General features: G+C 55.9%; 1 protein-coding gene across 9 annotated transcripts in view; it reads right to left on the bottom strand.

The window, feature by feature from the left end:
• Positions 1–13,115, bottom strand: part of Ahdc1 (AT-hook DNA binding motif containing 1) — a 64,845-nt gene that overhangs the window by 3,294 nt on the left and 48,436 nt on the right. For 6 of the 9 annotated variants that reach the window (XM_075946362.1, XM_075946363.1, XM_075946361.1 and 3 more), the window contains 3 exons: positions 12,449–12,566; positions 12,291–12,328; positions 7,089–11,996 (listed from right to left, as the gene is read on the bottom strand). In XM_075946362.1, coding sequence (XP_075802477.1) covers positions 7,132–11,922 — 4,791 coding nt within the window. In that variant the 5' untranslated portion in view covers positions 11,923–11,996; positions 12,291–12,328; positions 12,449–12,566 and the 3' untranslated portion in view covers positions 7,089–7,131. Of the gene's footprint in view, positions 1–7,088; positions 11,997–12,290; positions 12,329–12,448; positions 12,685–13,115 lie in introns of all 9 variants that reach the window. The other 3 variants (XM_075946368.1, XM_075946366.1, XM_075946367.1) reach the window with 2 other exon arrangements.

Here is a 13,115-nt window from a genome sequence, read left to right as displayed (position 1 = left end):
CAAAGCAGACAGATCCTAACCATGCAGTCTCCATGCAGGTAGGTGGTTGTGCCAAGGGAAGTCCTGAGGGGCTCAGGAAGAGGAGGAGCATTCCGTCCAGTCTGGGAAGTAAGGCTATAGCTCTAAATTAACCACTAGGTACAGAGCTCAGCGTGCTGGGATGGTGCATGCATGCAGGCTGACAGCACCGTGACTGATCTAAGGCCGGTCAGCATGTCAGAGTGTCCCGCTCAGCTCTTTCTCATACACCTCTAGGATGCCTCCTTAGAATGCCTCGTTACCATAGCTACCAGTGCACTTGCCATTCTCTACTTGGCTCTTCTAGAGCACAGACCCGTGTGTGATACCTCTGAACCCTGAGTTCCAGCATGCACCCGACCCCAAGACGCCAACCACTTTTACTCAGACTTAACCTGAGTGCCTCTATGAGGAACCCCAGAGTCACATTCACTGCGCCCTCCGGCTCTTGCAGGTTTAGCAATTGAGGTGCCAGGGACTTCAGTGGTCTCTGCCTGGGCAGAGATTACACAGACACCAGGCTGCCCAGAGAGAGCCATCCTCCCTATAAACAAAGCATCCACTGGCCTCCATCTGAGCAGCCTTCTATCACACCCACTTCCTGCTAGGGTGTGTGCTCAGGCTCGACCTCCACTCCCCTGCTCTCCCCTCTTCCCTCTCTAGGCTTCACTTTTCTTTCTGCAAAGTAAAGGGTTTGAACAGGTGACGAGAGAGCTTTAGGTGTCCCCGATGTGCGGGGTCAAAGGACAAATCAACTGCCCGAAGACTAGGCTACTTCTCTGCCATTTTCAGGTTATCAAGCCTATGAGGTACCTCAATGTACAGGCTATTTCTGTGGGGCTTTAACTACACCTGATAGGCAGAAATACCACTAGAGGTTCAGCGAAGGATCATAGGGTTCCCAATTGGAACCAAAGAGGCCAGGGGTGTGGGGCAGCTCGTTTACTTTCCAAAGTATGTGCCTTGACCTTTGGCTCTGGGAGCCCCCTCTGCTGCTGGACACCGAGACCTACAGTAGTTGGTAGCGGGACCAGATCTGCTGTGACCACACCTCCCACTCTCCATTCTATTTTGTCCCAAGAAAACAAGTTCTCCTCCCCATATACATACATTTGTACACTTTTACACTTCTGTGTCAAAGTGTGTCTCCACCCTCCGTGTGGGAAATGACCTATGTGAGGACAGACATCATGGCTGATGAAGGCAGAGTAACTCCCAAGAGTCTCTCTCTCATCACTCAGTGTTTCTGTGGCTCCCACTGCTTGGAGGCCTCTCTGGAAGTCACCTCTTCTGGAGCTGACAGGTTCACTGACATACCCTTCAATACACTGCTTTTAGGGTTACTTCCTGCAGATTTGGGAACCTTCAGCCCTCCTGTTCTTTTGTGGAGACAGGGTAGCTCTGTGTAGCCACATGCTTCTACCTCCTGAATGCTGGAATTGAAGGCATGCATCAACCACCATGGCTCAGCTGACCTTTCCTTTCTTAGTTCTTCCGGTGAAGATGGATCACTGAGGAGAAGCGTTAACTGCTAAACCTAATGTCCTGAGTTTGATCCTAGAACCCACATGGTAAAAGAGGAAGAACTCCTAAAAGTTGTCCCCTGACCTCCACACATTTATACCTGAAATACCCCCCCCAATGGTGAGACACTGGAGTTGGGGAGTCAATGCGAAGATGAGCAGGTAGCCTAAAGGAACGGATGGCATGCTGGGACATTCCCGGAAAGGGCTTGTCAAGGATGCAGAAAGAGCTGGAGATTAACTGTGCCTGGGAAGGATCACGGAACACTTCTTGGAGGAGGTGACGCCTGAGTAAAAGACTGGCAGTGACAGGTGGGAGACCCCAGTGGATAGCAGAGGGCAACCAGGCCAGGGCAAAGCAAAGGGCGCATCCTGCAGAGAACTCTCTGAAAGGGGTGGATGCCAAGACAGAGGCCCGAATGTCTTCTGCACCACACCAGGCAGTCGGGCTTGTGTTCTGCAGACAGTCGTGCCGGAGAGGAAGGATACAATCAAAAGGTGTGAAGCGGCTTTCAAGAGCAGATGTGCTTTAATCAATTCACCCAATAAATATTTTAGGGGCTCCAGACACCGTGCATCTAAAAATGCTGAACAACAAGCACTTTGGCGGCCACCACGGACAGAATGGACTGGGGTGGGGGTGGGCCAGAGACCCAGCTGGCTGAGTGGGGCTCTAGCTGCTAAGTCTCTCATTTGCTCGGATCATTTCCAGCTCCAGGAAGTCCCCGCTGCCCTCCTTATGTAGCTCAGAAGTGCTGGCATGGAGGATCCTCCCTGCTGCTGGAGGAGATGAGGCACCTCCCCTAGACATTGTACTCAAGTAGAGGTCTGGAACAAGCCCATTAGGCCTGTGAGTTAGTGCTATCTGGAGCATGGGATACTGGCCAGGGCAGAGTGGGCTGCTACTTCATGCGGACTGGACAGACTTCACCTACTTCCCCAACCCCCAGCAGCACAGGCATCATGGCACCAAAGAGGACAGTGGCAAGGCAGACAGTGCTATCCAGGAAAATGAAAACACACTCTAAAGTTACAAGGAAGGTTTCTCAGGTGCTTTGTGTTTGGGGAGAAGCTCTAGCCTACCCGGGTGATTTTCCAAAGTCCTTTGGAGTAGCGCTTCCTCCATCCCAGCGCCCCTACCTCTCCCCAGGACTGGGGATGGAATCAAGGGTCTTGTGCACAGTAGGCAAGCACCCTTCATACTCAGCTACTACGTCTCCAGCCCCAGAGAAATTTCAAGGCTTCCAAATGCTCCAGGCCCACAGCAGAATACAAGACCCTTAGAGGACAGCAGACAGATGCAGGAGGGTTATCTTTGGTCAAGCAAAGGTCATGAACAGGGGTTGGAGATGTGTGACTCACGCAGATTGCACTGAGGACCCAGAATTCAGACTGTGGGAAGGCATTCATCCACCCATCTACCAGCCAACTAGGTGCTTTCCTGTGGGCCAGGACAGGGATAAGAGCTTTACATGTCAATCCCTTAATGCTTACAGATAGAGATGATGTGACTCACTAGGTTACGTGAGTCACCACATCACCTAGCTGGTGAGGGGCCTGTGTGACCACAGACGTGCACTCCTAGCCACTGCCTGCCAGTTTGGAGCTCTGCTTTTTACCAGGGATGTGAGGTGCAGGGAGAGGAGGAGCAGCAGAAGGTATGTTCATAGAGAGATGGTATTTCCAAGGAGCGGGGGCTCTGAACAAGAAGGCCTGGCCTAAATATGGCTACAGGGAACGCAAGCAGAACTGGAGGATGACCTCAGAAAGGCGAGAAAACCTGGAGCTCAGAGGAAGCAGGGCAGGACCGGCTGAGCCCTGACATGAGGCCTCTTGCTCAGAGCCAGAGGCAAGATCAAGTGACCTCTTAAGGATTCAAGACTCAGAGAGACAAAGCCCAGAGCAGTCGGGCCTGGCCCAGGCCTGGGCATGCCTGCTGACCCTGGCTGGATGGTGGCATTGGAAACTGCCTCCAGTTCCCGTCAGGCCCCAGCTGGTGTAACCTGGGAGGACCTGTGACATTTCTCTTGGCCTCAGTTTTAGAGCCAAGAGCTAACAGAGAGGGGGAAGGATTAGAGATTCCTGAATATCTGTGGGCACTTCCCACCTTCTCACCTCTGTTCTTGGGGTCTGGTGTGGTTGATCTTTCGTTCAAGGGTCCCAACATGGAGCCAGTTTGTCTGGCTCTGCTCTTCATTAGAAAGGATGCCTGTATGAGCCCAAGGCCCCCCTCCTTTGGCCCACCCCTAACTACCTATCAGCTACAGCACTCAAGAGAGCCAGGACACACATTCCCCACTGTCTCATCTGACCTTTCACCTCCCGGCTCTCACTGGGATGAAACCGGCTTTTGCCCACTGCCTGCAGCGCCCCTCCCTGGCTCCACATCTTGTGGCTTCTTCAAGCTAAGTGCAGCTTCCTAGCACAAATCCACAAAATTCATTTAAAATGCTAGTCCTTCTGGATACAGTGGTACATGCTTGTAATTCCAGCACTCAGCGGGCTGAGGCAGGAGGAAGCAAGTTCCAGGTCAGCCAGCGCTACAATACAGCAAGGCCTTGTCTCACCAAAACCCTTGACCCCCCAAAGAACCATAGGTTCACCTAATGTGACCCACCATTTTTTAGCCAGAGATGTGGGTGAAGAGTAGCCACATGGCAAACTTTGAAAGTCACAGGTGGATCCATGTTTGACAAACTACAGATTCCTGGGCAGATCTCAGTTGTGCCTGTTCCCTTACCTCTAGTGAAAGACAAGAACATACTCCCTGACCAAGATGCTGTGTCACACAAAGGGACAGCACATATCTGAACAGAGCAATGACCTCTGAGCACAGCATCCGTTGCTTGGTGTGCACTCTTGGCTTCTCCCTGCCTCTGGGCACCTGCCATTTCCTACCCAGAGTTTCCAGGCTCTCTGTGTGCTTGTTTGAACTTCCTGGGATAGATGCTGATCTCTAGACAGGAGCCATGTCTGCTTTGTCTCCTCAGTGCCTGTCCCAGGGTTAACGCGAAAAGGCTCAAGATGAGCGGGAACTGAATTACCGCTTCCCCAGTGCCCGGGATTAAAGCTGCTCACTACCTGTGGGTGAGTGAGCCTGTCACTGTCTTCTCTGCTTAGGCCTTCTGTGGACAATGTGGCTCCTTCTATTCTAATTCCACTTCCTTGCCACTCTCCTCTGCATCCTCTAACCTCTCTCACTATCACTATGGCTTTAACTAGTCGTGGGGACGAGAGGCTTGCTCTACACGGAGGCGCTTGCAGGCTATCCTAACCAGGGAAGGGAAACTAGCCCAGACCGCCTTAGCCCAAGCCACCATCACGACTGGTTGGTCTGGTCTCCTTCCTTTCAATACTTGCCCGGTCTCACTGGGACTGTCTTCAGTGGCTCCCTGTACGTCTTGGAATGATTCAAATTCCTTGCAGTGTCTTACAGGATCTGGCTCTGCCTGCCTGGCCTTTGCTTAGCTTTACTGCCTGCTCATCAGCAAGATCTTCAGAGCCAAATCCCTCCCCTCAAGACTGTGCGCACCGCTTACTGCTCCCTTTGTCCAGAGCGCTCTTCCCCATCTACCAGCGAGCCCCTTCATCAGCTGGCAGCAGCTGTAAGGTCTTGTCTGGGTACCCTGTTGCAGGCTCTCACACCCCCCTCCCCGTGGCTCTGACCACCAAGTGCTCCGTGCCATTCTGTGTTTGGCGTCTTCCCCTCTGAACTGGAGGCCCTCTGAGGTTCAAGCGCCTGTCTGTGGTGCTTCCAATGCCGGATACATGGGGAGGGCTGCACAGATGTCTCTGGAACTGCATGTGTCCCTGTGAGGACAGTGTTGCTAACTCCCAGTGCTGGGTGGGGAACAGGCTAGAATGTGGGGCTGGATGGCATCCCAGCTCCTCCTGCATTCAGACCTCACTGGGTGGTTCCATTATGCACTGAGCTGTGACCTGCCCAAACACCCAGCCCCCACATGTTCATTTTCCATCCCAGAGCCTGGGAGGAACGGTTTTGGGATTATTTCACATTTCTGGATTATCCATGAGACATCTCCCCTCCGGTGAGAAGGATCAAGAGTTTGACATTTTAAACCCTAAGCAGCTTCTCTCTGGCCGGCTTCAGATCTGCAGCCCTGCTGCTTGCAGAGAGATGCATGGAGAATGGAAGGCCGTTTTAATCTTAGCCTGCCTTCATTAGGGAGGAAAAAAACACTGCCAAAAAAAAAAAAGCCATTGTCTCCGCTATGCAGACCATACAGACCTGTGAGAGCCCAAGAGACTACTGAAGTCCATTTTCTCAAACAGAGGGGGAAACAGAGGCCGGGAAAAGGCAAAAGTTCAGATATGTGGCAAGCTGGTGGCCGACAGAGGACTGGTGTTCCCAGGGGCTGCCTGGTTTTCACAATGGCTCTTTGCCACCCTTAGGCACCAGGGCAGCTGGGGTCTAGCAAAGTGGGGGGAGGGGAAGTCCTAAGTTTCCACTGACTCTACTTCAGGACCCTGAGTCACCCTGGCCTCGCATGGCCTCTCCAGAGCAGGGACAGGCTAGTCCATCAGGAAGCAAAACACCCAGGAGGCTCTGGGGCAGCAAGAGTGATGAGGCTTCAGTCAAGACCTCAGCTACTCCACTGCCAATGGCCACATCTGGCCCATTCTGTGACAGATATCTTGTCCCAAAGTGGGTCTAGTTGTGGCTATATTCTGAAATAAACTGTTCTTCAAGATGATAATTCTTCTAACCCCACTGTTTTCTCCAGTTATATGGGAACATTTCTGCCTTTTATTTTCCTGAAAACACTAAAACAGACTTCAACCGTGAAGGCATAGAACCTGACAGAAATAATGGCAAAGTGTCTCCGAATATTTGATTGAACTCTGGAGAAGCATTTGAGGGAAGGGACCAGTTTCCCGGTGGACAGACCCACTGGTTGCAGTTTCCTGGGGCAGAGAAGGCTCTGTTCTTCATACCTCCATCCTTGCCCCATAGGGCCTAATCACACGGAACCAACATCGAGCCCAAGATGTTACAACTTGAATCCCGGCTCTCAGGGGCACGGCAGGTGGCTATCTGGGAGTGCATGTAAGTGAGTTCTTGTCTAAGTGTTTTTAAGAAGTCTTTGAGAAGAGGACAGGAGAGAGAGAATCCTCTGGGCCGTCTGATAAAGTCCCCGTGGAGCACGTGCCAAGGCAAACCAGCTCCACCACAGGAGCCTAGAGAACTCAAGGCCCACTCTTTTCTTCTGAGGGGGAGGCCAATGTCCTCCTTCATAAGATAAGTGGTACTTCTTACCCAGGCAAGAATGAGGGGGAAACGAACGCTTGGTCTTAAGCAATTTATGGTTCTACCACTGCAGTGATCGGGACTTCTGAATATTCTGTTGGGTCTCCCACACAAGCTCCTCAGACTACACAACTTCTCATTTTGAGTCCTTCCTTCCTGCTGGTGAGTCCCACCACGCCATCCTCCCTCACAAACAGCTCTCCCCATAACCAAGCACCCTCACCTTCCCGCCCTACCCCTCAGGTTTCTGCCCTCAGTACCCACATCCCCAGACTCACCCAGGAACAAAACCTCGTGGTCCAGTCGGCACTTCAGTTGGTACTACAGGGAGGTGACGGTGAATGTGTCCTCAGGGTGAGGTTCCGCCATGGGCCCCAGGAAGCCACTCTTAGGGCCCCCACCCAGGCCAGGATGTGCCTGTGGCATAAAGCCTGGATACCTGTAGGCAGTGTCCTGCAGGGGCAGCAGCGAGTCCCTCGGCACAGGGGACAGGGTTAAGTCACTAAGGAGTGGGCAGCCATAGCCAGCAGTGGCTGCAGCGGGACCGCGGGGTGGACCTGGTGGCCGGGCCATCTCCAGTGGCTCCTTGTCGGCCTTGGGCGTGGCTGGTGGGCTAGCCAGGTGAGGGGCACTGAGACATACAGCCTCCGTCCTGCCCAGGAAGTCAGCTAGAAGCCCTGAACCCACCTTGCCTTCATAGGGTGGGCTACGGGCAGCTGAACCTGGTGGGTACCAATAGGCTGTACCCTTGCAACTAGGGGAATCATAGTGAGGCTGGCCCAGCGGCAGGTCCCGGCAGCTCAGGTGGGCCTGGGCTGCATGGCTCAGGCTAGCTCCCTGAAGACCATGCTTAAGGGGCTCACAGGCAGTCAGCTTTGTAGGTGGTGGCCGCAGCTCTTCCTTAAAGCCGAGCGTGGGCGAACAGGTGGGTGAGTATGCCTTCTGCAGGCCAGCATCAAACACTGTGGGTGGGTGCGCCAGCGGTGGGAAATGCTTGCCATCAAGCTCGGGGGCACCGAGGCTGGGAGAGTCACAGTGGAAGCCTTGGCCGAAAGTGCCATCAGAAGGTGTAGACGGATTCATGGAGTAGGGTCCCATGAAGTCACAGGGATCTCGCTCTCCCACCCCAAAGGCTCTTGACTGGGAGGGCAGCGGTGACATGCTACTGTCCCCGCTATAGTAGTCCAGGCCAAGGTCTGGGCTGTCCTGGAACAGTGGGTTAACTGGCTGTGGCTTGGGGATGAACTTAGCTTTAGCCGCTGTACCACCTCGTTCCTTCTTGGCGGAACAGGCCCCGCTACCCCGGCCACCCCGCGGCTGCCGGGGCCCGGTGCTCCGTTTGGATGGGTAGCCAGAAGCAGTGGCCGAGGCAGATGTTGAGAAGCCCAGATGTGAGGCCTCAAACAGGTCCACCTTCTTCCGCCGCCCGCGGCCAGGCTTGGAGCTGCTCTGGAAGAGGACGCTCTGGTTCCAGTTGTAGCCGGGAGCAGACGATGCTTCATTCCAGTCCATCATGAGCTTCTCCAGGCTAGACAAGCTGGACTGACCCTCACTGCTTGAGGCCTCGCTGTTGGCACGCCGAAAACCACCACCTCCACCGACGGGTTGATTGAACTGGGTGCTGTCGGAGGACGACTCGGAGAAGGTCTCGGACACGGCAGTTTGCTGCTTCACCTTCTGCGGCGTGTAGTTCGAGATGTCCAAGATCACGTTGGGCTCACTGACGTGGCAGTCAAAGTTGGGATTGTAGAGCTGACTAAAGGCCTCTGAGGCCCAGTCCAGGCCGCCATACCCCTGCCGGAAAGGCCACTGAGAAGCCCCCACAAACTGCCGACAGTTCTCAGGTGAGGGCTGAAAGGAAGAGGAGGAGGAGGAGGCGGCAGAGGCTGCAGAAGCTGTGGTGCCCTTGGGCACCATGTAGCCACCGGGTGAGACGGTGCTGGCTCGACTGTCGCAGCGCAAAGGTGTGGGAGCTGACCCAGAGAAGGGCCCCCCCTCAGAGCTGTTGAAGAAGGATGCCTTGCTGGGTGGCAGGCAGGGACCCCCAGTAGGTGGAGGGGCATAGCCAGCACTGTGGGCGCTGCTGGGTGAGGCGGGAAGGCTGTTGCCACTGCCATAGGCAAAGCTGCAGTCCTTGCTGTTAGCACAGTCCTGGCCTGAAAAGGGCTTTGCTGGGGCAAACACACTTTGTCCTGCCCCATAGCCACCATACTGAGGCGGGTAGGTGTTGGCAGGCGGGTGGGTGGTAGGTGAGCGGGCCACGGCTGAAGGAGGGGGAACCAGCTTTGGGAAAGTCTCAGCTGCCCGGCAGTCTGAAGTGGCTGGGGTTATCCCGTAGCTTGTTGCCCGTCCTGGTGGGAAGGTCTGACGGGAGGGCAGAACAGGCTGGAAGGAGGGGTCTGTCCCAGCTCCACTGCTGCCCACCGCCACTGGGCTAGCCTTGGCTCCCCGGCTTGGGAAGGTGGCAAGACCCCGCTGTGCAGGCAGCCCGCTGGAGGGAGGCCCTGCATAGGTGCCTGATGCCTTCCTGGACTCTGGGCGAGAGGCTGAGAGGGCGAAGTCCAAGAGGTCAGAGGAGTCATCCGAGTCAAGCAGGGAGCGAAAATAGCCAGTGAAGAGGTTCTGGCGCTCCTGGCTGAGCTCCGTCTGGCCTGAGGGTGCACCCGCATAGTAGCTGCCCCGGCCTGAAGCCCCACTCTCCAGTCCAGTGGAGGCAAAAGCCCGGGCCTCAGTCCCTTGGAACCCACAGTTTCGGCCAGCTTGCCCTCCTGGGTGCCCATGGTGAGGGGCCCAGCCACCACCCTTGTCCCCAGGCCACTCAGCACCTGCCTCCCCAAAGCCTGGACCACTGGGCACCTGCTCTGGGAACAGAGTCCCGTTCTTTCGGGACCGTCTCTTGCGCTTGGCTTTCCCAGTCACAGCATCTACCTCCCCTCGGCCCCTTTTGCGTGGATGCCCCAACTCGGTGAGGCCAGGACCCACAATCCCAGTAGCTGCCACTGCTACCACCTTCTTTTTCTTGCCAATGCCCTCAAAGAAGTCACTAAAGGAACAGCGGGCTGCCTTGGCTGCATGGCCTCCACCCCTGCCTCCAAAGCCCCCCGTTTTGCCTCCTCGCCTCCGGAAGCCCTGCACACGATGCAGGAAGTGGGAGATGCTCTGGGTGTCTGGGGCCTGGTGCACTGACTCAGGCTCACTGGGTGTCCAGCAGCGAGGTGGTGAGCACCTCCCAGCACACTGGCTCTGGCGGTTCAAGAAGGCCAGCTTGGCAAGGACATCAGAATACTCAGCCTTACTGTCATTGGCGTCTGCTGCATACGATGGCTGTGGAGATGCCAGTTTTTGTTTTCGCCGCCTCCGTTTCTTTACCTCTGGCATGGCCAGAGTGGCCGCTGCCACAGTAGCAGCCTCGGCAGCTACCACAGCAGGCTCTTTGGGCTTGCCAGGACCCAGCAGCAGGTTCTTAGGAGGGCGGCCACGTTTACGCTTGAGAATAATAGGCATCTCACCTGGAGGGAAGACCACCACCACATTCCGGCCATTGTTTTTCATCTTCAGCAATGGGGTGGGCTCTGTCGACACCCGCAAGCCCAGCTCCTTGCCTTCCACACTCAGACTGCTGCTCAAGGATGAAACTTTGTACGTGGTCTTATTTCTCCGCCCTAGAGATACAGGGATCTTGGCCATCTTCACCACCATGCGCCGTACACCCCTGCACTTGCCTTTGCGGGTGGGGACCACTGGGGTCTGAGAAGACTCTGGCTCCAGCTCAGGAACTGGGCCTGGGCCTGTCAGAGTAGGAGGTGGTGGAGGTGGTGGCAGCGGTGGGGGTTCAGCCAGGGCAGCTGCCAGCCCTGTAGGCATGGGCAGGGGAAGCAGGCGACCTTCAGGTCCCGAGTCTGCCTTCCGCCCCCTTCCGGCTTTCCGCCGGCGACACAGGATCTTTGGCCTATCAGTGCGCCTCAAGGCGTACTTGGGGTGGCCCTCAGGACCAGGGGGACCATGAGGTGAGCACAAGTCCAGGCGTAAGGGCTCAGTCAGCTGGCAGTGCCCTAGGGACTGCTGGGGCTCTAGACGTCGACCAGGAACATCCAGCAACTTGGGCAGGGGGTCAAGGGCCTGGGGGTCAAGGAGCTGGGACTCCAAGGAGTCAGGTAGGGTATCTAGAGCCTGCAGAGTCAGGCTCGGCAGCCCTAGAGGATCAGCAAGAGGCTGCAGGGGTGGCAGCTCCAAACCTTCCCCTAGAGGCTCTAGTGCCTGTGGGTCTAGGAAACGGGGTTGGGGGTCCAGGAGCTGTGGTTCAGGCTGCGGTGATGGAGGTTCAAGGGCCTGAGCCTCCAGGAGCTGGGCCTCAGGACATGTAAGGGAGGCCAGCTCGCTGAGGATGTCAGCATCTGCTAGCTCAGAGTAGTCAGGCCCATCGGGCTCAGGCTCTGGGGGCAGACCAGTGGCTGTGGCTGTGGCTCCAGGACCATGGCCTTGGCCAGGCTGGGGGCTATCTCTGGGCTCGGGCTCAGGCTCATAGAGGGGGTGGCTGGGCCGCTCTGACTTGGCATGAGGGGTAACGCGCTCCTCGGGGCTACGGATGCTGTTGGCCAGGCTGGGTGAAGAGAAGAAGCTGTACTGCAGGTCACCGGGTGGTGGAGCAGGTGGGCGGCTCAGTCTTAGCCCACCACAGTCCAGATGCACACCGCTGTGCTGCAGGTCTTGCGACAGCCTTGTCAGGTCCTTCATGATGTCAATCAGCTGCACCACTGGACGCAGGTTCACACGGCCGTTGTCCCAGTGGCGGAGAGAGTTGCTGTCCGGGGCCGGTGTGGGACAGTGGGCCTGGGAGACAGGCCGGGCTGCCCGAGGGGGTAGCACGTCGTCTCCCTTGGCAAGGACTGGTGGACGCCGGGTGCTGGGGTCCCGGCGTGGGGGTGGGCGTGGGTTCTCAGAGAAGGTGTGGGTGGAAAAGGCTTTGTCAGGTGGGCTGGCAGGGGGCCGGGTGGGCAGCAAGGGCCGGGGGGTTGGGGGACCACCGGGGTAGTACTTGGGCTCTCGGAGGTAGTCAGGAGAGCTGCAGACGGCACTGGAAGTCACCACCAGGCCCTGGGGCTTCACACGCATCCTGACCTTGTCCTCCGAGGGCCACCAGGCGGGGCCGGGGCTGACATGAGGGTGCGAGAAGCCGGGACCAGAACCTGCCAGGGAAAGAGAGGCAGGAAGTCCTTCACTGAGCCGGCTTCAGTTTCCCACACCCTATCGAGACCCTGGACCCTTTCTCTAGGGTTCCATTGATTGCTCCACTACGTTCCAGCCCCTGACCCAAGTCCAGATGGCTGGCAGGTCTTCAATCAAGTATACACAGCGAACTCCTTTTGACAGCATCCCCGTCTTGGAGGAGGCCTAGCAGGACAAGGTGACCACTCCACATAGAACTGACCAACTCTCAGAGTATCTTTCCCTCTCATCCCCATCCCCTAAGGTGCACTCACCCTCGGCTCTGCCGCCTGGGCTGTCACACTGGATATCTCTGTGGGCAACAAGACACGTAACAGATCTCAATTCTCCACATGAATTAGGGTCCACACCCAAACCCTGCTACTAGCGCACAGTCCCACCCCAGCTCCTTCAGTGCCCCCTCGTGACTGACCTGGTAAACAGAGGGTCCCCGTGCTTGGGGACTCTGCCAGTCGCTGGCTGTCGGCTGGGGGTGTTGTGGAGCCACTTCGGCCTGAGTCCAGGCCTTGGGACGGGGACGTGGACAGCGCCTGGAAAGGACCACGGCAGCTCAGGTTTAGTGAGCACCTACTGCGCGCCAGGCACTGGGCTGTCAGCTGTCCAGGCATTGCTTCATTAATTCTTCATACCAATCCTGCGAGGTAGGGGCTGTTAATAACCCCATTTTGCAGATGAAGAAATGGAGGCTCAGACATGAAGTATTATTCATTCGCTCATTCATTCATTCATAGGTTCATTACTTATGGAATGTCTACTCTGCACAAGGCCTGGGTAGTCAGATATTAAAATAATCACTGGACCAAGAGCTACAGAGAAAGTGAAGAGAGCACCTGGGGTCAAGGGTCCAGCAGCCACCAGGAAGCTGACAATAAAAGCCTGTACTTTAGGGACACTTTTTCTACTGCTAACCCTAGGCTAAGTACTTTAGTGGGTCATCTCATCTAACCTCCCTACCATACAGAAATCAATTATTATCCTGCCCACTTTTAAAGACACCATCTAGAAGAGGTTCGTCTCCTGATGCATGAGGCTCCCCAAGTCTGCAACAGCTCATGTTTATTATACCAAGAAAATCATGT

The sequence above is a fragment of the Microtus pennsylvanicus genome, chromosome 13, assembly GCF_037038515.1.
Source record: "Microtus pennsylvanicus isolate mMicPen1 chromosome 13, mMicPen1.hap1, whole genome shotgun sequence".
NCBI lineage: Eukaryota > Metazoa > Chordata > Mammalia > Rodentia > Cricetidae > Microtus > Microtus pennsylvanicus.
The sequence above is the reverse complement of the archived record's forward strand: the minus strand, read 5'-3'. Positions and strand labels throughout refer to the sequence as shown.